General features: G+C 31.3%; 1 protein-coding gene and 1 pseudogene across 1 annotated transcript; one reads left to right on the plus strand and one right to left on the minus strand.

The window, feature by feature from the left end:
* Nucleotides 1-8,581: 8,581 nt before the first annotated feature.
* Nucleotides 8,582-22,645, minus strand: LOC111637356. Its single transcript, XM_023382829.1, has 8 exons — nucleotides 22,463-22,645; nucleotides 22,091-22,353; nucleotides 21,911-22,020; nucleotides 12,112-13,056; nucleotides 10,040-10,212; nucleotides 9,823-9,886; nucleotides 9,157-9,654; nucleotides 8,582-9,015 (listed from the first exon to the last, which is right to left on the minus strand). Exons 1-8 carry the CDS (start codon nucleotides 22,643-22,645, stop codon nucleotides 8,582-8,584), a joined length of 2,670 nt encoding a protein of 889 aa, XP_023238597.1.
* A 609-nt stretch (nucleotides 22,646-23,254) lies between these two features.
* LOC111637357 lies at nucleotides 23,255-24,627 on the plus strand (annotated as a pseudogene).
* The last annotated feature ends 2,069 nt before the right edge of the window (nucleotides 24,628-26,696 follow it).

Consider the following 26,696-nt stretch of genomic DNA (forward strand, 5'->3'; position numbering starts at 1 on the left):
TATGTAACACCTTTCCAGATTAAATGTCGACTGAGATTATTATTTTCTTAGTTTAATATTACTTCATTATTACACTTTTTTTCTATATGTACTTTTCGTCAATTTCGCTTTTTTCTTAACAATAAATCATATTTATTTCTGACATATTACGGTTCAAAGTACTCGTTCAGGTTAACTACTTTGAGAACAACGTCTCGAACTTCTCGATGTCACCGATATCTATACTAATATTTTAAAGAGGTAATGTTTGTAAGTAAGTTTGGATGTAGCGGGTAATCTCCGAAACTACTCATCCGATTTCAAAAATTCTTTCACCAATATTTAGAATGGAACTTCAGGGTGGACATAGGCTGTATATTATTAATATAAATTAAAAAATATCATATAGGGTTAAGGCTTTTATGTCCACCAAATGGCGCTACGAGTACGACGCCCTAAGTTTGCTTTTCTGTGAAACATGATTTTCTGTGAGGATGAACTAAAGCAGATCAACTTCTATCTTTCAATATAAATAAAAATGTAATGTTCGTTGGTTCATACAGATTCCTTTGAAATTTCGACACAACGCTGCATTCGAATACGCACGTCTTTTCATATAATATACATGTCGAAATTTTCACTACTGGGGGAGATGGACAGGATTAAGGCTTACTGTGAAGAACTTGGCTTCTATTATACTATTTTAGATGCGATTTTTTGCGTTTTTGATTGCGTTTTAATAGGGTACGTCAACAGAATATACACTAAAAAAGGATTTTTCAAAAAATTCCCACTCCTGCACGGAAAAGGTGTTACACATTTATAATAGATACATTTTGAGACACAACAACGCGTGGTGAAATCCGCTAGTAGTTATAATTTTAGAAAATTGTTTTTACATAGATACAACTCTACTTTATAACCTTTACGATACGCTTTATTTTTTCAGATCTATCCAAAAAAGACGTGATAAAGTTTTCCACACCTTATGTTCGTATAATTCTTTTTTCATTATACCATGTATAATTATTATTTATCGTTTTTAATGATTTCTTAAATTTTAGTATTTTACAACTAAATTCGAGAATTCTCTTAATGGAATTATACATAACCATTTAGCGTTTCCTTTTTCCACCCTTTGTAAGTACAAGAAATTCAGGTAAGAAATAAAAAACAGTTTCGTTATAATATATATTGTGCTTAAGTATTCAATAACCTTAATACAACAGTAGAGCATCGATTATTCGACCCCTGATTAACTGTCATCTCGGTAAACTGACCGCGTTTTAGTCGGCACATTCAAATGTCCGCTAGTGATGTGGCACTACAATATTTGGCTATGTCTTGGCTACTTTAATATTATTTTTACGTGTTTTAGCTGGCAAAACTGGAACAACCATAAAAGGAAGCCAGTACAGTAGACCCGCCTATAACTCTTAGATACGTTCCACGTTATTCGAATTTCACGTTGTAGGAATCCTTAGATACATGAGCAAATCGCAGCCCGACACGTGTGAAATTCACGGACTACGGCTGTTTGAAAAGTTTTCTTCCATAATATTAATCAATTCTAGACTAATTCGACTCAACATTTTTAAAACACGTATAATTTTTTGGAAATAATTCTATTCTATTCTATTCTAATAAAAGACAAGAGGGGCTATCTGCAATTTAGTGCAAACTTTACCCCTGTATGAATAGGAAGGAAGAGTAAAAGAAAGTAAGAGTTAGAGAGCAGAGGAAATAAAGGAAGATAGGAAAGTGTGAAATAAGCAACCATAAGGCCCCCACAGGACCCCATGGGCGCCCGCATCGCCTTTATTAAAACAATATTTACAGAGGAATACANAAATAATTCTATAAACTATGCTATAAACAAAAATTTGTAGCATTACTTACCGATTGTGCACCGTTCGTCGTCGCCATTGCTTAAGCTTGTTTTCGTCGCGGATCAGCGCACAAACGGCGGGCGCGATTTCTGATAAGTTATTTTTCTGCGAAAACTTCGTTGAACTTTGGAGACATCATTAATATAAATAATTTTTATGGCCGTTCAATAAGAAATGCTTCTTTCACGAGAAATGTATAAAATCAGTGCTGCATTAGACTTACGTTACCTAATTTACATACTGTACAGACGATAGTAAACTCAACTTACTCGCCTAAACTCTCCATAGCATGGCGCTGGATGGCGGAAAGTATATATATAATTATAATAAAGTTACAATAAATAAATATAATTTATAATTATACGTACAGTACCTAATTTATATATAATTATATGTACAGTACCTAATTTATATATAATTTATATATAATACTGCACAAACGAAAGTGAACTCAATTTACTCGCCTAAAGTCTCCGTAGCGTGGCGCTGGACGGCGGAAAGTAGTTCGGCTCTTCGTCCATTATTAGTCCAGATTCGACCAATCCTGTCGCGACACGAGTCCGCAAACGTCGTTTTACTTGTCTGTTTTAGTATCCTTATACAAATACTGTCGCAATTTTTTCGCTACGTTATAGGAATCTCCGTTATAGGAACCCATGTCATAGGGGGTCGACTGTATTTAAACGAAGCTTAATTTTCAAAATTTTAACGATACAATAGCGACGATTATAATTTTTTTAAAAATTTGATAGCCTTAACATGGAGGAAAATTCAATGCGAAGTAGGTTAATAGCAATATACTAATGAACTAATTACATAGGATGTAATAATATACGACACTAATAATGGATTTTTTCATACTTTTCGGTTATCTGAGTTTACAATAATCCGACCAACCCCAGTTTCCAATTGAGTCGGATAATCGATGCTCAACTGTACTTAATTCAATAATACATACAACAGCTATATTAAATAACAATTATTAACATACATATTATTTTTTTCAAATATAGATGTTATATAGCCTATATATTAGTATATTCGTCAACATAAAAAATTTCGAAAACTAAACCAATTATAAATGTTTAGTGCAGAATAATATAATTGTTTGTTTTCGTTTATATACAGACTTTATGTAATATATTTAACACAAAGAAAAAGAAACTAACTTCATTAGAAATAGAATTGATTTCTTGTAATTTTTTAACACTTTGCAATGTAGCGGACAATGCTACGTTAACTACAGTAACTTTTCCTAACAGTCTAAGGAAGTGTTACATAACAGACGAATTACAAGAGATAGTAAAATAGTGTTTTTAAACAAATATCGATCGATCGAACACCGTTCGTTGTATCAACAGAATCGTGAGATTCTTTCGAAATAAAGAAATTTTTCGTATGTCTAACCTAGTGTAATAGCTATTCGTGTTATTTTTCAAAAATCAATAAAACAAAGTATCACGAGTGTAATATAATACAAAACTCCAGTTATATCATCGCATTTGAAACTGTTATGCGTTTCCACTTTCTCTAAACTGTTGTGACTGAAAATCTTTCAGTAAAATGAATTGTATTATCTCTCGTCTTTTAATTTTAAATATCATTTATATATAACGAATATATTACAATTACTGTAAACCAAACTATAAATCCTTGACGTAACTTCCCTAAATCATCCGATGTCAATAATATTCTTACGTTACATTCCAACGGGTTGAATCCTTATTTGAATAAATATAAGAAGAAAAAGAAATTGGCATTGAAAAACTGTAAAAAGGATTATCACTTTTTTGTCTTATTTTCAATAAATGATTTTTTGTAATTTATTTTTTCTTAGAGCAATGTAGGTATGTGTGACATTCATAAAATATTACTTTTCTATATCAATCTAATTTTCATATTCTAATTTAGATGTGAAATTACAAAACGGAATGAAACACACTTGGTTAATTCTGTGGAACAAGTAAAAAATTGGGTATGTTAAACAATTTGTATTTGCATGAAGTTTAATATATTCTATAATTTTGTTATAAATATTAATTATTTTTTAATTCTATTTGTTACTTTGTTGAGAGTAGAGAGGTGCGTAAATTCATTTAAATGTCGTTAATAAGCGTATTGAATTTCAAAACGTGAGATGAAATGAAAAGCTAAATTTATTTTCACTAAACGAAATGAGTAAAACTAATACTAGTTAAATACTAGTTAGCATAGTTCATAATTAACAGAAAGTGTGTTGTTGTTTAAAAATTGCAATTATAGCGAAATGCTTCGACATTACTTGTAAGATGCTTTTAATATCCGATTTGTTGAAAATTGTTTAAGAGTAAAATTTTCTTGTTTTCTCACTTTTCTCGTGAAATATTACATCATAATAGCACGAAATAAAATGATTTTTTTATTTATAATAAACCGCATTTATAGACGCTTACCTGTATATTTATGAATGTGGACAGCGCATATGTAGTGCGAACATAATGCGGGCAGTTTGGCCGTTTATTTTCATAAAATAAATATTTCTTTAATTGATGAGAGAAGCCTTAAAATAAATTTTTATAATAAAAACAACAATAATTTTAAAAAGGTAAGGCTTTCTATTGGCCTTTATATTTTATCTTGGTCATGGAAAAAATCAGTCATTCTGGAATGATGTCGTTGAATATATTTCTAGTTTATTCAGATCGCAGAAAGATAAGTGCTTTTTTGTAGCAATATAGACAATACACACACACACACACACACACACACACAAACATATATATATACAGGGTGTATCAGAATGACGTTTAAAAAATTTGCGGGATTGTAGAGGATGAAATTTTGAACGTTTTGATATAAGGAACCTATAGCCGGATATTTGAACTAAAGTGTCTACAGCAGTAGGAAGTGCTTGCCCATTCTTCTCTCCATTGACGTCATATTATTGCTACGGATAGAAGACTGTAAACACACAAGTACAGTGGGCTAACTGAAATTGTGTACAGGACGTTGTGTACTTAGTGCTTGTCCTCCTTCAGGTGACCCCTTGCATTTACTGGCTCTGTGCTGTAAACACACGACTAGTCAACGTCAGTCCCTTGTGTACGCAACACCTATAAGAACAGTTTATGAGGTTACGGAGCGCATCTTTACAGCATCTAATACCATCAGAGGGGAGCGTGGCATCTTACAGAGGGTGGGACAAAACGTGGTTTGTCGTTGCACATTATGTAACGAAGTTGGTGGTCGTCACACTGAACATTTACTCTAAAGTAGTGCAGCCACTGATTCGATATAAAGTTTGATTGTACTCTATTCTTTTGTCAATAAAACTTGTCATATATACTGTATTCTGCTGTTTTATTCAGCATATCGAACGCATAGAACGTGCAAAGTGCTGCAGAAACTTTATATCACATTTCCAGCTATGGGTTCCTTATATCAAAACGTTCAAAATTTTATCCTTTACAATCCTCTAATTTTTTAAAACTACATTATTATACACTCTATATATATATATATTATATATACATTATAGCCAGTGCCGGCCCGAGGCGAGTTAAAGCATGCAGCGAAGTCCTATTATGGCGCCCTGGGGTGGAACCCCTGCTTACGGACTCGACCCACTTGCGTCTTAACAGATAAGGCCATTCACATACTGGCCACACGCTTGCAATCAGAATATCGAAAAGGAAATGAAATATTTTTTCCTTTAATTTTCTTTACCACTGAGGCACCCTGTAGGACTTAGCGCCTGGAGCGGATGCTCCGTTTGCTCTATATAGGGCCGGCTCTTATTATAACAATTTGTAGCATTGTTTAACCGTTTATTTGTTTAACATTTGTAAGTGATTACGGAATATTTATAAACCATTGCAATTATTTTCAATGAAACAATGTTTTTCTGTAGGCCTACATTGTTCAATTTTCTGTACATTGTGTTTCAATTAAACATCTTCACATTTCCGGTAGTGTAATCTATATCGCAATACTGATTTATAAATTTTATTGAAAAATTATAGAACAGATTTGCTGTGCCAATCGCTCAAACCGTTTCTTGTAATTTTCCAAAATAAATGGTATTAATTGGAACACACTCGGGTCTATCAGAGGAAGAAAATTTGCTGAACCTCCTTGATTAACGAGAATCGATTTTCTAAGTATTTTTACGTGTATGTACACCCACACATTAACGCTTCTGTCAGCAGTATGTACAGAAGATAGCGTTAGAGATGTAATTATTTGACGTTTTCAGTATGTACCCAATCTTCAATTCAGGAATGCTAATACAGTATTTATAATAGGGGGAGCAAATAAAAGTTAAAAATATTCTATGTAATTGAGATTCTTTCTGGTTAAGTCTTAAGCATTTACCAATGTTGCCTATGTGCGAAGCCAGCACTGCTACAAAACATAAGAAATCTGAACGCTTGCAATATCCTGTAACACAGGGGTGGCCAACCTTTTGCATACCATGCGCCAATTTTTTGATAGACGAGTTCAGATGCGCAGTGGCGTACCGTGGGTGTTAGTTGCCCGGGGCGGAGAGAAAAATTTCGGCCACCCCTTAATTAGGTATTTCAATTTATAAGACGAAAATTCAGTTTTGCCACAGAACAAGCAATGAAAAATGCGGTTGTAGTGAAGTTACCCGTATAAAATAGTTCTATTCGATATCAGTGGTGTACATGAACACGAATGTATCGTGTATCGTACAGGCAAAAGAAAAAAAAGGTCAACAGGTGTCGCAGGAACTACTCGGGAAAAGAAGTTAGTAGTCCAATCCGATTCCCGGACTGCCCGTACGATAGCGCTATCGTGGGACGTTAGCACTGTCATTTAGACACCTGCACTCTGATCGAAAATAAACATACATGCATGCACTGTAATTTACTATGTGGAGAACACTCATTTTATCTGTAAAGTTGATTGCAATGAATTGTGCAACAAATGAACTTGCCAAGACAGACTATAAAAAATTAATTTTCTATGTAATATTCATAATTGCAAAAAAGCCAAATCTGGCAATATTGCTCAGAACTGACTGAAGCGCCACTTGTAATCGTCCAATGCGCCAAGTTCGGCGCATGCGCCACGTTTTGGCCACCCCTGCTGTAACAGAAAACTTAAAGTAAACGTAATTTTTTTTTACCACAGATATTAAACGGATTGCAACTTCATAACATTGCGAAGAAATAGTAACAGTATTTATTGTTCACGCAGTGGCGTACCGTAGTGGGGGCGGCACTTTTTAGAGTGCGGCAAAATTGCACAATAAATAATAATATCTTGTAAAAATTTAAACCATTTAATTTCATATTTTTGTCACACCTACGATTGGCACCGATTGAAATGAGCACGGAATTTTTCATTACTTATTCTGTGACGAAACTGATTTTTAGTCTTTTAAATTGAGATACCTAAATAAGGGGGCAGCGAAAGTTTCCTCCACCCCGGGCGGCTGACACTCACGCTATGCTACTGACCGTAACACGTTTTTGCTTTTTCTTAGCATTATGACTTTTATTATCTTATTGTTATCACGATCATTTCGATTACGCTTTATTCGGTTCACTATGTGTGTTAAAATTCATGTAATTACATATCAATGTTATTGGTGTTAATAATGATTAATAAAGCGCAGTTTTAAATCTTACTCGAGTTTGTTTGTTACTCATTACATATGATGCGCAATCTTACGGTAAAAATATTTATAAAGTAGAAATGTTACAGCCGGATAATTTTCTGATTAAATAATAATAACTAATTGTTGAATTTTAATTTGTTTAGACTAAATGTAAATAAAATTTCTTGATAATGTAAAATTAAATACAGTAGTTATACATTTATGCTTAATCTACGCGTTAGTAGTTACAATACAAGTAACTTCGTTCGATGTTAGTGTGAACCCGACGGTTTTCGGGCCCGGAATTTTAGAGATTTATAATATGGAAATCGAGATTTAGGAATCGGTTATTTAAAGAATTATCTGTGAGAAATAATAATGTTTCAATGTTAATAGAAAATTACTATTTTATAAATTTTAACAAATTTTATTTGATCAACGGATGTTAATACTTTCGTTATAGAAAGGAAGTTAATTTTCTTTTTTACGGCAGTCTTCAAGTTGAGTCAGAAAAGTTTGCACACGAAACTTGGCCGTCTGTTCGGCCGTCGACCCGTATAAAAGAGACATTTTCCTGCCACTCTCAGCAGTTCTCCATAAGAAGGAATTGCCACTTAACGCGCAGTTCCTAAAAGAGAATTCGCCATGCAAATATAACAGTTCGAAATAGCCATACTATGCCCTGTTCAACAAAATTGAAAGTTCAAATAGAAGATCCTCTTCATAAGTATTCAACAGTTATGAACGAAGAATTAGATAGTATAAACCGTTCAAAATATTGTAAACACTCTATTTCCGACAGATATGTACAATTAAAGTTTAATCTATGAGGTAGATAGTTTCTACGATATATCGATAATAAATCCATTTATTTGCATTTTCGTAGTAATTGTATTTTTGTTGATCAATTGTGTATTAAAAATATAATTTCTAAAAATAGACGAGCAAATTAAAACACTCTTTCCTAGACCGACTTCGAGTGATTTATATTAGCGGACAAATAGTAATCAACAAAGATACTTTACTTTAACCAATGTTAATTCTTTTATTTTCATAGTTTTCAAATCACGTTCCAAATGCATTTCGCCTTTACAGCCTCATCAGTGGATTATCCAACAACCAGACACTTATTTCCTTTTATACAAATAAATTTTTCCCAGCATGCATCAACGTTAAGACCGACATTCTGATTCAACAAATTTGCATGTTCTATTATACAAAGATGTTCTACCACACGTCTTTTAAACAAATTTTCCATTTTATACAATATTCTTACAGAGTCTCTATTAATTTTACAATTATAATTAACACAATGTTGATACCATGGTGACTCTTGTCTTTTTAGACGAATCGCTGCCTCGTGTTCTTTTAGGCGTATCTCGAGCTTCCGTCCCGTTTCTCCAACATATGATTTCGCTTGTAAACAATCACATGATACCTTGTAGACCACTCCTGCGACGTCAAGCTGATTTCTTACTGTTTTTCGACCTTTAGTATTTATAATATTAATAACATTCGACATTTTATTTTCCTGCTTGGCCACTACACATACAGAAGACTTTTTAAATAAAGGTTTATATCGTTCATAAAAACTATATATATAAGGCATTTTTACATAAATGTTATTATCTATACAATTTTTAACATTATATCTGTAATTTATAAAAGAATTATACCACTTACAAATTTTATTCTTCGGGTAATCATTCAATAAATATTTTCTAAATAATTGTTTAATTTCTTTATTTATATCTTCATAGAGTGTTGTTCTGTTTAGTATTTTCCTCAATTCCATGGTAAAAACGTTTCTCTTAGTTTCTATAGGGCAATAAGATTTATAACTAATTGTTTTTTCTGTATTACACAATTTTTCATACTTACGGAACACCAATTGCGTTTTCTCACGCTTAATAGTCACATCCAAATAGTTTATTTCCTGATTCTGTTCCAATTCACTAGTAAACTTTATATTGGGTTGTAAGGTATTCGCATAATCTTCTATTTCATGAGGTGTTACCATACAGGAATCAAAAATAATTAATATGTCATCCACATAACGAGCATAAAATTCTATACCTGGAACTTTTGATATACTATCATCAATTGATTTCATACAAATCTCTGCTAATTTAGGTCCAATCACTGATCCCATTGATATTCCATCTTTTTGGCGAAAATAATCTGTGTTAATTTTAAAATAATTATTTTTAAATATAAACTCTATAAGAAGAACTATATAATCTGGTATTTCATATTTACTAATAGATTCTTTTATCATATCCAATGTTATAGATGGGTACATTGATTCTATGTCTAAGCTCATAAGACGGTGATTTTGCATAACTTTACCTTTCAATAATCCATTGATTAGTTCATCTGTATCCTTGATACTGTATGCTGGTCTGCTAATTATCTGCAAATAAGTTTTTAAATAGCATTCCAAATTATATAAGACTGTTTTTTTAAAATCAACTAATGGTCTACACTTGTTACCTGGTTTATGAGTCTTAACTCTTAAATTTAATTGTGGTTGTCTTATATTATTGAAATCTAGTATATTTTTTACCTGTTGACTTGAAAAATGCTGTTTATGTTTCTTAATTAGTTTCACTAAATTATTCTGTATTTCCTTTAATGGATCTGATGTTAATTTTTCGTATTCATTAGACATAGCGATTTCTTTTTTCTTTTGCTTTACTTCTTCTCTCGTTAATATAACCAGTTGATGCGATTTGTCTGCTTTAAGGATAGAAAGTTTATTATTATCAAAAAATTTTATTAACCTTTTAGCTTTTTTATTTATTTCTATTGCTTTTTTATCAGTTATGAAACCATTTTTACCTTTATACTTTTCCAAATCCTTACTTATATTGGACCGTAACATCGCCTTTTCCTCATTATTTCCAGGTAATTTTTGAATAACATTTTCTATATCAGCCACTATCGGATATGGTTTAGCATATATTGGAAGATTCATATTATATCCCCACGACAGGAATCTCCTAAAGTCACCAGGTATCACTACGTTGGTACAATTAATTATCAATTTCTCTAACCATTCTTGTTTTTCCAAATAAGTAGGATATTCAAATTTACTTTTTAACTTAATACATTTATTAAATAAGTAAGGATCTAAATTATAGTCTATAAATACATTATTTCCATTAATTCTTTTCATTTTCTTTAATTTTTTACGTAACAAAAATATTTTTTTACCTTTTATTTTAATTGCCGATTTCATAATCATTCTTTCTATTTTCTGTATATCACTCTGTCGAATACTTGAACGTATAGATGCAGGTAAGCAAAGTGTCACTGGCGTGTGTTCTTCTCTCAAGAAACACTTGAAGTAATTTATATCTATTGTTAATCTTCGTATTTGTCGCCTCAAATCCTCTATCCCCATTTTTTGTTTGATAAAGTACTATAATTGTTGAAGAAATATAAAAATATAAAACAATGGGATCGGTAAGAATACTAAAAATATAATTTCTAAAAATAGACGAGTAAATTAAAACACTCTTTCCTAGACCGACTTCGAGTGATTTATATTAGCGGACAAATAGTAATCAACAAAGATACTTTACTTTAACCAATGTTAATTCTTTTATTTTCATAGTTTTCAAATCACGTTCCAAATGCATTTCGCCTTTACAGCCTCATCAGTGGATTATCCAACAACCAGACACTTATTTCCTTTTATACAAATAAATTTTTCCCAGCATGCATCAACGTTAAGACCGACATTCTGATTCAACAAATTTGCATGTTCTATTATACAAAGATGTTCTACCACACGTCTTTTAAACAAATTTTCCATTTTATACAATATTCTTACAGAGTCTCTATTAATTTTACAATTATAATTAACACAATGTTGATACCATGGTGACTCTTGTCTTTTTAGACGAATCGCTGCCTCGTGTTCTTTTAGGCGTATCTCGAGCTTCCGTCCCGTTTCTCCAACATATGATTTCGCTTGTAAACAATCACATGATACCTTGTAGACCACTCCTGCGACGTCAAGCTGATTTCTTACTGTTTTTCGACCTTTAGTATTTATAATATTAATAACATTCGACATTTTATTTTCCTGCTTGGCCACTACACATACAGAAGACTTTTTAAATAAAGGTTTATATCGTTCATAAAAACTATATATATAAGGCATTTTTACATAAATGTTATTATCTATACAATTTTTAACATTATATCTGTAATTTATAAAAGAATTATACCACTTACAAATTTTATTCTTCGGGTAATCATTCAATAAATATTTTCTAAATAATTGTTTAATTTCTTTATTTATATCTTCATAGAGTGTTGTTCTGTTTAGTATTTTCCTCAATTCCATGGTAAAAACGTTTCTCTTAGTTTCTATAGGGCAATAAGATTTATAACTAATTGTTTTTTCTGTATTACACAATTTTTCATACTTACGGAACACCAATTGCGTTTTCTCACGCTTAATAGTCACATCCAAATAGTTTATTTCCTGATTCTGTTCCAATTCACTAGTAAACTTTATATTGGGTTGTAAGGTATTCGCATAATCTTCTATTTCATGAGGTGTTACCATACAGGAATCAAAAATAATTAATATGTCATCCACATAACGAGCATAAAATTCTATACCTGGAACTTTTGATATACTATCATCAATTGATTTCATACAAATCTCTGCTAATTTAGGTCCAATCACTGATCCCATTGATATTCCATCTTTTTGGCGAAAATAATCTGTGTTAATTTTAAAATAATTATTTTTAAATATAAACTCTATAAGAAGAACTATATAATCTGGTATTTCATATTTACTAATAGATTCTTTTATCATATCCAATGTTATAGATGGGTACATTGATTCTATGTCTAAGCTCATAAGACGGTGATTTTGCATAACTTTACCTTTCAATAATCCATTGATTAGTTCATCTGTATCCTTGATACTGTATGCTGGTCTGCTAATTATCTGCAAATAAGTTTTTAAATAGCATTCCAAATTATATAAGACTGTTTTTTTAAAATCAACTAATGGTCTACACTTGTTACCTGGTTTATGAGTCTTAACTCTTAAATTTAATTGTGGTTGTCTTATATTATTGAAATCTAGTATATTTTTTACCTGTTGACTTGAAAAATGCTGTTTATGTTTCTTAATTAGTTTCACTAAATTATTCTGTATTTCCTTTAATGGATCTGATGTTAATTTTTCGTATTCATTAGACATAGCGATTTCTTTTTTCTTTTGCTTTACTTCTTCTCTCGTTAATATAACCAGTTGATGCGATTTGTCTGCTTTAAGGATAGAAAGTTTATTATTATCAAAAAATTTTATTAACCTTTTAGCTTTTTTATTTATTTCTATTGCTTTTTTATCAGTTATGAAACCATTTTTACCTTTATACTTTTCCAAATCCTTACTTATATTGGACCGTAACATCGCCTTTTCCTCATTATTTCCAGGTAATTTTTGAATAACATTTTCTATATCAGCCACTATCGGATATGGTTTAGCATATATTGGAAGATTCGTATTATATCCCCACGACAGAAATCTCGTAAAGTCACCAGGTATCACTACGTTGGTACAATTAATTATCAATTTCTCTAATTATTCTTGTTTTTCCAAATAAGTAGGATATTCGAGTTTACTTTTTAACTTAATACTTTTATTAAATAAGTAAGGATCTAAATTATAGTCTATAGATACATTATTTCCATTAATTCTTTTCATTTTCTTTAATTTTTTACGTAACAAAAATATTTTTCTGCCTTTTATTTTAATTGCCGATTTCATAATCATTCTTTCTATTTTCTGTATATCACTCTGTCGAATACTTGAACGTATAGATGCAGGTAAGCAAAGTGTCACTGGCGTGTGTTCTTCTCTCAAGAAACACTTGAAGTAATTTATATCTATTGTTAATCTTCGTATTTGTCGCCTCAAATCCTCTATTCCCATTTTTTGTTTGATAAAGTACTATAATTGTTGAAAAAATATAAATATATATATATATATATATATATATATTTTTATATTTTTTCAGAAATAAATATTCTTCGAGTTCGTGCACCTTTTTGTTAGTAAACAATTACAGTTTTAAATTTAAAATCAACTCTACATTAAATTTTATAAGTAAACTTTGCGTCTGTGTCGAATATTTCTATTTTTAATGTTTAATTAAAGCAGAAATAGATTTTAATATCGATACCATAATTTAAGTTTCGTTCGTTGGCATCGCAGCTTTATCGTTATAACAAAGAAGGCGAGTCAAGAGTTTTTGTGATTATTTCTTTAATAGTATGATAATCTGTAATATTTACTTTAACTATTGAAATAATTTATACAATCACGTGCATTTAAATAATGTTTTGTTAAGAACACCTTGAGGCGTATTTTAGATTTATTTTTTATTTAATTGTTAGCTTGTAAATTCGTTATTAAAAATCCAGCAACGACTCGCTTAACTCTTTGGGCAACATTTGCTGGCGCCGTGTGTTACGATATTTATAAAAATGAAGTTTCATATTTTTAATTATAAAATGGCCAAATAACTTAATTCTTAGGGTAAGAATGAGTTTTATAAAAAAAATTTAAATCCTTTCACGCAGAAATTTTTCACAAAAAGCATGGGCATTTTCACGCTTCAAAGTTCGTTCTTTCATCTAATCTAAGATTCATTACAGATAAAAACTCGAAGTTTATTTGCTTTCGAAGTTCGAACAGAACACGATGAAAAATGCATGAGAAATCGTCTCTCGCACGCGCGTTACTTTCGTATGCATTTTGTTTTTTTATCGCTTTATTTTAGACGTGTTTGTTTCTATCTGTTAAATTGTGTGTAATACGTCGATTTATAACAATGAAATAACATTAAACATTAAAATACTTTTTTACATAAAGAATATTATCTTTCAGTAGCAATACAGGAGGTGCAGTCACGTGATAGAACGTCATCGCCCCGCCCACCAAAACAATCATCCACCATACTGGTTGCTTATCTGATGTTTGCTCGCTCGTTCGCTTATTATGTCAACGTGGAAGAAAGGCATCTTACCTGGCTATGCAGCCGATTTAAAAGATAATGATTTGATAGAATATAAAGAAAAAATTTCTTTTATTGGATGGGATACATACGAAATGAAACCAACAGATTTTTTATCTAACGATTTAACCACGTGGCCCACTATAGAACATGGAGACATAGTAAATTATTTAGTTTTAACAACTAACGCTGTCACACTAGATCAGATGAAGGCATACAAATCACTCGATGCTCATAATTATTTGACAAGCGGATTTATTCATCGAGAAATTTTATCAAGATCCGTTCGCAATGATTTAATTTTGCTTGTAGGAAAGGTACAGTACGTATCTTCATTTCAGACTTTCCATTTCTCATAACATAAACTGCGTTATATAAAGACGAATTTAATTTTATATTTAGTCACATTTTAAGTTGATTAAGTTGTATTTATAATTACCATCAAATTTTTTATTTTGTCCCAATGGTTATGTTTTGTGCGAGTCTAACAACTTATTAAGATTAAATTAATTAGCCTAATAAACCTCCCCTATTTATTATTGCCATATTTATCATATCAGGGACTGACTGGAGCACAATTAATTAAATTTTTACAAAAAAATAGCTTTTAATTAACGACAGTGAAATTTTTAGTAGAATGCATTTTAATTAATTAAGCTTCTCGTCAGCATATTTCAAGCACAAAGACCCACATCAACATAATACATCCATGCAGAGATGCTTGAAATTCATTCTACTAAAAGTTTGATTATGGTTAATTAAAGGGCATTGTTTTTATAAAAGTTTAGTCTATTCTGCTCTAATCAGTTTCTTATTTGATAAATATGACTATAATAAATTGGAGGTTTATCAGGCTAATTAGTTTTTAATCTTAATTTATGTTGTGGGCAAGAAGTGTGATTTAATAACATATTATTGTTTAAATATATTATTAGAAGTAAATAGCAGAGTTTCTTACATTGCTTTTGTACACAGGTTAATTAATTACTCACAAAATCTACGGCAGCCAGCTTCAGTAGTGTGGGTTTTAGCTAAGAAAAATGAAAAGGTGATAACTGGGCATTGCAATTGCGTGGCTGGGCAATCTTCTTCCTGCTCTCGTGTTGGTGTTATTCTTTTTGCCAATGCAGAAGGAATTATAATAAAGATCTCCCAGACATGTACTGACCGACCAAATAATTAGATAGTGCCACATGTAAAAGATTGTGGTTACAAACCACTACAAAAAATAAACTTTACGTCAGCTGCAACTGCAAGCAAACAGCAATGCCTTGAAGAAAAATATATACAAAAACCTTATTTGTCAAGTGATAAAACTTGAAATACAGTCGACTCCCTATAACACTGTTGATTTTTCCATCTTATATGAAGACCATGTTGTATGAGTCAGTTAGATTTTACAAATACGTGTGCCGGGCTGTGAACGGCTCACGTATTTGTAAAATCTAAGTGACTCGTACAACATGGAATTCATATAAAACGGAAAAACCGACAGTGTTATAGGGGGGTCGACTTGTACTTGTATAAACAAACCTAGTAAGAGAGAATTTGAACAGTTTTTGAAAAATTTCTGTTCATAATCCAACTGCTGCAATTTTATCAGTGATGATGCCAGGTTACTCTAATTCTTTTACAAACCACGTCAATTCATGTTTCCATAAGAACCCACTTACAACTCTATTTGATGCCAAAAAAGCTGTTTTACCCTGGGATCAGCTGTTAAATCACTGCAGGACAGTATTTGAAACTTTTCATCTGACAGATGAAAAAATTGATTTTATTAAAGAAAGCACACTAGCACAGAGTAGAAGCAAGATGTGGTCTTCTTTAGACTAGATTAGAATAAGTGTTTGTTATGAAAAGTGTGTGTAGAGCAGATATAGCGACTCCACCAGTTTTCACTGTATTTTACCAGAGCTAATTGTAAAAAAGTTTCTACCCAGCCAGCTCTACTCTCACAAAAAGATTCAGAAAATGTATAAATTTTATAGAATAAAATATTTACTATACAGCAAATTGTTTAGTTTGATGTAAAAATTGCCAGTTTTAAGCAAAATAATGAAACCCAAAAAGTATTACAGTATTGAATAAATATTGTAATTCATTTGACTAATATATCGAAATTTATTTATTTATTTTACATATTATTGGAACTTCAGTTGACTAAAGATTTCCACCCCCGAATAACAAATTAAAATTGTATTAATCAAATGAAACGACACTGTTCGATAAGTATATTAAAGCGCAACAAATTGTGACAATTTTTTCAATTGTTTGTTACAGAATCTTTAGTTCTAACTGTAAGCAGTTCAATTGGTAGTGTAATGAATCATAATAAATTAAAATTAAATTTGAAACAATATGAGTTAGATGACAATATCGAGGTCGACATTCATTCATTCATTTTAATTTATTATGTACAGTATTATGTACATTTCCTGGCCCCGTTGTAGAGCATTACCAGGAAAAATTTTACAATAAGTGAATATATAATATACTTAAGATTGACAGAATATCATAAAATAATAATAAGATAAACTTAAAACTAAAATAACAAAGCAAACAAATATTAAAACAAACAGTAAAGTTTACAAACATATAAATTACATCGAGGTCGACAACCAAACCAACAGCAATCAATATGGCGCGCGCTTCGTAAGCGGAGTCGTGTGACGTCACGTGCACTCCCTCTATTATATAAATTTTCAATAAAAAAGTCCGTAATTAGGCCGAAAGGATAAAATAAAATTAACTGTTCGTAGTTTCGTGTTAGTTTTAAAAGCTTCAATAATTATTAGTAATTTTGTTGAATATCCATAATTCATTAATCCATTAAAAGCAACGGAAATATCTGTCAAAGTCGAAATGACATACGAGAGAAGTCCATTTTGATGGCATTTCTCCATTTCTGTATCAAATACAATAATTTTTCCGTTATACCGTTACATCAATTCTTGCAAATGTTAATTATTTAATCCTCTGTTTCTGCAGATAAAGAACTTAAAATGCTCAGTTCATGCATCGAGGTTTCAACATTTCAGAAAGAAAATTTCTTTCAAAATTTCTGAAATTACTGCGATTCCGTGCAAATGAACTGAATTCTTATATCAATTACGTTTGAAAGATCTTATTGGTGTTTTAAATGAATGAATTGAGCATAAAGTTTAATAAAGCATAAAGTTTACATTACGTAAAGATTTATCACACGCAGTGCTCAATCTAACACCGTTTAAAATATTTTTCGTTCTTCTACTGACACAATTTAAAATTTTTTTACAATGTGTTAAGTTGGGCACTGGGTGTAAAATGGTTAACCTTTATAAATATAAATAAAATACTATAATGTAATATAAGTACGAAATAATTTAATAATCTTAACCTCTGCAGTGGTTATTTTGTTGCACGAGCAACGCCGGGATCATCTGCTAGTATCTTTATAAATGATAATAATTTTCTAGCTACTAAAAAAATAACAAAAAAATAAGATTATACGCTAACGAATATCGTTTAAAAGGCACTAGACGAATTAAATAACGTTATAATTGATTAGAATTAAATAATATAATTTATGCGTGTAATTTGAATTGTAAAATCTTTCAGGTTGAAAACGAAGAACTTTTCGAATTATAATTTTTTGTTGATGAAACTTATGATGACGGATAATGTCAGCTTTATCTGAATGTGCTATATACGAACACTGTTCAATATAGAGTGGTTTTTTTTTTCTGTTTTGCTTTAAACGTCTTGCATAAAGTCAGAACAAGTACTTAAAACTTAGTTTAATTCGATTCATCAGTTTTGTCCGTAAGGAATATCAAAGTAAAAGGTCCAGTCAAATGAGAAATAAAGGTGCTGACGATGAGTGGTTCTTATTCGTCACACAGTAATCGGTGGAATTATATTCAATTACATTGAACAATTTATTAGAATAATTAATTTATATCTGTTTTATTTAATTACTCTAATGTGAGAAAGGTTCTAGGAATTTTAGGGGTTTACCTTAGGAACCAATTACTCGGAACAGTCTGCAAATACCGCTCACGTTGTCGTTTCGGATGGCGAGGAGAGAAAAAAAACGAGTGGGGAGCGCGTCGGTAAGTCCACAATTGTGTCTTTCGTTAAATATATACAGAGGTTGACAGATTTAACTACTAACAAAGAATTTATTAAATGTCTAAAGCTAATATACAGGCGGGTGATACAAGTTCAAAGGTTACATGGTGTTAACTAACGATTTCAAAATATCCAAGACTAGTCTCTACACTATATTGCGTGCCTAATTTCTGTCTCGCGAAGAAAGAGTTCCCAATTTGAGCTAGCGAATACCTCTCAATGGACTTAGAGAGCTGTACGTGACGATCGATCTTTCTACGGAAGTAGCGGAAATCCTAATGTTTTCTACCGTTATCCCGGAAAACCAAGATGGACACTAATTCAGATAAAACTTCATAAGACGAATCATGTCAAGCTTCCGGTTGCCCGTGCTTTTATTCATCAGCGTGAGAAATGAGTCCGTTCTTCACAGTTCAAGTCGCAGGTGCGCGATGATTGCAATTTTCGTCACGTCGTTTCATAAACGACCGATGGTCTTTCGAAACAATCCGTCAACTTTCCCATGTTGACAACCGGGGAGACATCCTAGTCGATATTTTTCTATCGGCAGACGATTACATTAAGGTCGAGAAAAACGAATTCAATAGCTACAAATCTTTAAAATTCCGGGCCCGTAAACCTTCGGGCTTACCCTAACATCGAACGAAGTTACTTCTATCGTAACTATTAACGCGTAAAATAAACATAAATGTATAACTACTGTATATAATTTTACTTTATCAAGAAATGTTAATTACGTTTAATCTAAATAGATTAGAATTCAACAATTAGATATTATTATACTAACCAGAAAATAATCCGGCTGTAACATTTCTACTTTATAAATATTTTTATCGTAATATTTAGCATCAGATGTAATGACTAACAAACAAACTCGTCAAAGATTTAAAACTGTGCTTTATTAATCATTATTAACACCAATAATATTGATATGTAAATACATTTATTTTCACATACATATTGAATTCCAATCACGAGTTATCGAAATGATCGTGATAACAATAAGATAATAAAAGTTATAATGCTGACAATTAGCAAAAAAGTGTTACGGTCTTTAATAAATGTTTACATTTTATCTATTTATTGTAACTGTTCTCGTGTACAATAAATAATGTTACTATTTGTTCGCAATGTAATGTAGTTGCACTGAATCGAGAGTCAAGTAAGCATAATTGACATGACAGCTTAACTTCAAAAATGAATCTATCTGTCTAAAAACGTAAATCTGCTGATGACAAGTAAGACGTTTACTTTAAGTTTTCTGGATTATTACAGGATATTGCAAGCGTTCAGATTTCTCATGCTTTGTTATGTGCTAGTTTCGCTCATAGGCGACGTCGGCGAAGTCTTATGAGTAAACCAGAAAGAAGTTCAATTACCAATTGCATAGAATATTTGTAACTTTTATTTGCTTCCCCTATTATAAATACTGTATTATTTCTCAATTGAAGATCACGTACAAACTAACAACGTCAAATAATTACATCTTCAATTATCTTCTGTACATTCTGCTGAGAGAAGCGTTAATGTGTAAGTGTACTCTACATATAAGTAAAAAATACTTAGTAAATCGTTTCTCGTTAATCAGGAATGTATAGAATTTTCTGAATTTTTTTCTACAGAAAGCCATTTCTTTTTGAAAATTACAAGATATGGTTTGATGGCAAATTTGTTCCCAGTAATTTTACGTCAAATCTGTTCTAGAAGTTGTAAATAAAATTTCTAACACAATATTGTGATATACATTATATTATTTGAGAGGTTTAATTGAAACAGAAATGTACAAAAAATATTGTTTCATTGAAAATAATTCTAATGTTTTATAAATATTTTAAATTCACTTACAAATGTTAAACAGATAAACGGATAAACAATGCTACTAAGTGCTATAATGTATATATAATATATAAATATATGTATATGTGTGTGTGTGTGTGTGTGTCGTCAATCTTACTACAAAAAAGCAGTAACCATTTTGCGATCTGAATAAACTAGAAATACATTTAACGGCACCATTCTAGAATGACTGATTTCTTCTTTCACCGAGATAAAATATAATGGTCAGTAGAATGCCTTATCCTTTTTAAATTATTGTTGTTTTTATTTTAAAAAATTATTTTAAAGCTGCTTTGATCTATTAAAAAAAGTATTCTACTTATTTCATTTAATGAAAATAAACGGCCAAAGTGTTCTCATTATGTTCGCACTACATATAAGCTGTCCACATTTACAATTATACTGGTAGGCGTCTATAAAAGCGGTTAATTACAAATAAGAAATCATTTTATTTTGTGCTATTATGATGTAATATTTGATGAGAAAAGTGAAAAAACATCTACTCTCACTTTACTACGTTAAAAGAATTACATATTGAAAGCATCTTACAACTAATGTCGAACCATGCAGCTGCGATTGCGATTTATAAACAACAAGACAATTTCTGTTGATTATGATCTATGCTAACTAGTAATTAAATATTTAAGCATTTCGTTCAGTGAAAATAAATTTAGCTTTTTATTTCATCCCACATTGTGAAATTCAATACGCTTATTAACGACATTGAAATGAATTTACGCTCTTCTCTACTCTGAACAAACTAACAAATAAAATTATAAATAGTTAATATTCATAACAAAATTCCAAAGGAGTAATGTAGACGTCGATGCTTAGGATATATAAAAAGTAAACTAAAATCAATTATATTAGTAGAATTATAAGATAGAAATCGTGAATATAAAATAATGTTTGTGAAAATTAATATTAATTATTGATTTGAACATTATTTTGTGGAATTTCTATCTACTGTAATAAATGATTTGTAATCATCTTTGAAATATAACACTGGGATTCAGTTTACAGCTGAAGAGTTTTATTTTATAACATAACTTTATCACGACAGTTTAGAGAATATAAAATTACAAAACAGCAAAAAGTAATTTTATTACTTAATATTGAAAAATTATAGAATATCTAAAACCAAACGCAAAATTTTACATAAATCAACCATTCGATTATACCGAAGAGAGAAAGAACATGGCGAAAAAAGTGAATATTTTAAATTAATAAATTATATATTTAACACGAAAAAAAACATTACGAGCTACAACAGTTAAGGGTATAATCGCGTAAAATTTAAATTTGGAATCTTTTCATATTTTTTCCAATTATTAATTCGACAAGGAAGCAAGCGAACGACAGAAGGTAACCGATAACGAGAATTGAGAAGGCTCCATAAAAATTTCTTAAAACCAAGGGGTCAACATCAGACTCACTTTCTTTACTCACGGCAGCTTTCTCGTTAATATATTTTAAAATCGGATTCTTTCTTCCGTGAACTACCGGAGTATAATGTTGAAGGCCACTTTCGAATATATTGTACATTCTGAAATAAATATAAAGCATAATTACGACTTTTTTAATCTAAGAATTAGTATATTTAAAATAGAACTTACATTTTATTGAAATATTCTATATGGGGAAATCCTTTTCTCATAACGAATGCTGCCGGCATGGAAAGTAATACATCGTCAGACACTGTCGCATCCATGGCGATTTCGTAATCGGAAATTTTCGTGTAATCTATATTGTTAATGTATGCAACACGAGTGAAATCGAAGGATTCGTCGTTTCGGTGGTGAAACAAATTGTGTGTATACAAAAGATCATTGCTTGAAATCTCTTTATATAAAACTTTCAAATAACTTAGTTTGGAATTCTGAAAATAAACGTTATTCGAAAGTTTAATATTACTTCTTTTATGTATTCAAAAAAAATTAATTTCATTAAACAAGCTAAATACATTTTTTCACTTCTACGTAATTTACTAGACTTTTCCTAGTTCTGGAACAGCAGTGAGGACCCACGTGACTATCATTTTTAGAAACTGGACGCGACTCTTTTTCTTCTCTGAAAATTCTAGAACTTCCTTCTATTGAATGCTGTTCATAAGCCGTGGTTGATGAACACCTCCTTCGATTAGATTCTCGGAGATTTTCGAGGATCGACATGTTTTACAATAAATAATTTTTCTGTTTGGTTTTGGAAATAGTTTTTTTTTCTATTTCGACGCCATCAACTCAATCCGATTTCCGACGTAAAAAATCACCGTTTGACGTCGTATAAGAATATACTGTTTATACTTCTCTGTTACCTTATCTCCACGCCAATCGTCTAATTTTGATTCTAGAACAGGTCCGATTTTCTAAATGCCGAATTTTAAAGGCTAAAATATATTTTATTTGAATACGTTAATTTAAATTTTGTGTTTACTTCCGTGTAATAGATATGTATCTTGTAAAAGTCTTCGTGCAACTGTAAGGTGACAGCTGAACGAAGACGTTTACAAGATATAGATTTATTACACGGAAGTAACACAAAATTTAATTGTGTTACTTAATGTGTTATTTAAAAATAAGTACATCTGGTATATAAAATATATTTCAGATGGTGAAATGCATTATGGCCGAATTTCATTTCAAATGTGAGGAGCTGAACAAGCCTGTTTTTTTGTCTAGAGGCGGCTATTGGGATTGAAAGCCCTATCTAAAAAGGATTAGATACATACAATTTATTTGATATTTTTAATATTATATTAAATAATTAAAAAATAATTGTCATGTCGACTCAATCCTAATGCAAATTGTGCAACTGGATTATGCTGTGACATTCAAACTTGTCAGGTGAAACCTGTTGCTACTCTTTGTCTTAATGCTTTGTTTTGTGATCTTTCACAATATTGTCTATTAGATGTTCTTGTACAGGATGGAACAGAATGCAGTGATGGAAATAGTTATTGTTATGATAGTTTGAGTCAGTCACATAATAATCAGTATCGACTTTTATGGGCCTCAACAAGCAAATCTTCCCATGTACAATGTCATGAACAGAAAAGTAATGGAAACCTCAATGAAAATTGTGGTTTTGATAAAGTTAATAAAAAATATAAGGCATGTCATAAAAGGGATGTACGTTGTGGATTGCTACAATTCACACATTATAATTACAAATTAAAATTTGAAATGCATTGCACTGCTATTGTTTCTCGATCTTTTATAAATGTACAAGGAAAAATTTTAGCTTGCAGGACAGCATTAATTGATTTAGGATTAAATTCAATGGATCCTGGTCTTTCTCCAAATGGAGCTAAATGTGGTGAAAAAATGGCTTGTCTTAACCAAAATTGTGTGCCTATCTATGAAATTAGAAGAAAGAGTTGTCCACAAAATTGTAATAAGCATGGAACTTGCAATAGTAATTACAGTTGCCATTGTGAATTTAAATATGCTTCAACCGTTTATGACTTTCCAGGATTTGGAGCAAGTATACACAGTGGTTCTCCTTCAGATCCAAATGCTGGCCAGAGTTTCTTTATTCCAATGCTTATATTTCTTGGTATAATACCATTTGTGGCAGTTGTTGCATATGTTGTCTGTCATTGTTATTATGATTTAAAAAATTAGTGGTTTATAAAATTTCAGAAGCCAACTGCAGATGAAACAACAAATAAACCACCACCAAACAAATTTAATTATCCTCATGGAACAATAACAAAATTGGAAATATCTGCACCATTCACATCTTTACCTACAGCATGGTTCTAATGATCCAATTGTGACAGTACCTTTAGAGACAGCTCAGAAACAGATGCAGAATGGTCACCTGATATCAAATAGCGCTACCATTTCTCAAGATGCACCTGTTAGTCTGACACCTACGAGATCCGGTTTTAGACTACCAGCCACTGTTCAGAGATAACAGTCTATGGCTGGCACATCACCCAGAAGAAGAATGTTTCTTTCTCTGAGTGATGCTTCATATGGTAAACAAAACTTACCTCCTCTTTTTCGTCCTCCGCCACCAAAGCATGTAAAAGCAGGCATTCGCTCCACAGTCTTTCACTGCTGAAAGTAATAATAATACGCAAAGACTGACGAATGTTAATACGCAAGAACTTCCACCAAAAGTTAAATCCACATCAACGCAGGGTTAAACCAACAAAAAAAAAATGTATCAAGTGACCCTTCTGCAGTAATTTCAGAAAATAAATCAAACAGGCAACCCAGACCTAACAGTGCCTTAAAACCTGCTAGTTTGCATTCTGGAGTGGGAAGGACATCGAGTTGGCACGTTTCTAGGGTTGCTTCTCTAACGCAAAAATTCGAACAACAAGCAAATATCTACAAGAACACATGAAAATAAAACACATCTGTATATATTCTATTAATGTGATATATATGTTATACACAGAAATTTATTTTCAAAAAAGATTTCTAATATGCAGCAGATGCTTGTTATACTATATAACATCTTAAAAATGTGCATAAAAACTTTAATTACGAAAAAAAGTGACTTCTGTAAATACAGTTACAATCATGTAATTTTCATTAATGTATTTTTATTTTATTTCCAAATTTAACAGCACAGTTGCATGCTATGGACTTTTTGTGAATGTGTAATATATACTTGGTTGTAAAATATTTTATTCTATATTAACATACATTATATGTTGATTTGTGATGATTTTTCTAGTCTTTCAGTGATCAGTCTATACACAAAAAATATTTACAATTTTAATAGAAATAATTTCATTAAATATGATAAAAGTTACAAAAATGTAAAGCAACATCCTGAAAAACTGCTGACTACCCGTACTCTTAGGACAAAAAGAAATTCAGTTTCCTTTAATATACACCTTATCTTAATTTTTCCCAACCATCTGGACGATTGGCACACCTGACCTTCCCGTCAGCTGATGAAGTTCTCAGGTAATAATTGGGAAAGTTCAAGATAAAAGGGCAAGTTTTTCCACACTCGAGGCAGTTCATCTACGATTGATATCGCCATATAGAGGCAGTTCGTGCCATATAAGACTACTCCTGCTACTCCACGGACCACTGAGTGAACCTGCTACTGCTCCCCTCTGCACATCAGCTCCACCGAAATGACTAACGAGGTAACAGGACTTATTGTAAACTCTCTCTTTTTCTCTCGCGACATAGGGAACTTAGGTCCAATGTATTTTCATTCTGTATCTTATTTTTGTTTTACTTTATTAAATTGTTGGTTTTTGCATTTATTATATGGCCACCTTTATTATTGCCTATTATTGCACACCCCAGAACTTCCCACTCAAACTCTTTTAAGATTAAGCCATCTAGTGGCACAGTGAGCTAACCCCTCAGATACGACGATTACAGGGTATTGACCCCTCGTCCTTATTCTCACAAAATTCCATTGTGCTTTTATATTTAAACACAAAGCTTTCTAATATAAACAGTATAATCATTTTATTGAGAATGAGTTACTTCAAATGTTCAATAATTTTATAATCAATTGTGAATAATGAACAAAAAATGTAATTTACAAAAGTATTTAAGAAAGATAATAGCCAAAATATTTACATAACAACAGACTGCCGAAAATCTATCGGGCTAGTTTTATGCTAATTATTAAATAAATTACGTAATCAATTTGGCACTAGAGGTAAGCGTTAGGCGCCATCTCTTATTAATATTTATAATTATAAATAAATCAATTAATTTAAATAATTTAGAACCGCTGGGAGAAAAAAGATGTTTATATATATATTACGCCTTGCCGGGGCTTGCGATGGCCGGTTGAGAGCCTTATGAGATGTAGGACGTGGGCACTGAATGTGTCCCCAGCCGGCGTTGTAATAACCGTCGATGGTTAAGTAGTTAGCTTATATACGCTGGAAGAGGAGATCGGACTGGAGGTCCGGTAAGCGTAACTGGCAACGCATCTGCACGGTAAGCAGGAGTTGTGGGTTCGAGTCCCGCTCCGGGCCGATTTTTTCTCCCAGCGGTTCTAAATTATTTAAATTAATTAATTTATTTATAATTATTAATATTAATAAGAGATGGCGCCTAACGCTTACCTCTAGTGCCAAATTGATTACGTAATTTATTTAATAATTAGCATAAAACTAGCCCGATAGATTTTCGGCAGTCTGTTGGTATGTAGCTTTATTATATCGGGTTTGGTGATGTTTATATAGCCAAAATATCGTCATTTGTTTACGATTAGTTTCAAAAATCT

Source organism: Centruroides sculpturatus, unplaced genomic scaffold, assembly GCF_000671375.1.
Source record: "Centruroides sculpturatus isolate CEXI.00-Female unplaced genomic scaffold, Cexi_2.0 scaffold1082, whole genome shotgun sequence".
In the NCBI taxonomy this organism is placed as follows: Eukaryota; Metazoa; Arthropoda; class Arachnida; order Scorpiones; family Buthidae; genus Centruroides; species Centruroides sculpturatus.

What these genes read in the sequence shown, in the direction of transcription:
- LOC111637356 (XM_023382829.1), bottom strand. Translation starts at nt 22,645, where the DNA reads ATGTCGATCCTCGAAAATCTCCGAGAATCTAATCGAAGGAGGTGTTCA. An exon ending in AGCTGCCGTGAGTAAAGAAA is followed by an intron (nt 13,057 to 21,910) that starts GTGAGTCTGATG and finishes GTACCAACGTAG; the next exon opens with TGATACCTGGTGACTTTACG. An exon ending in AATCAATGGATTATTGAAAG is followed by an intron (nt 9,655 to 9,822) that starts GTAAAGTTATGC and finishes AAATTAACACAG; the next exon opens with ATTATTTTCGCCAAAAAGAT.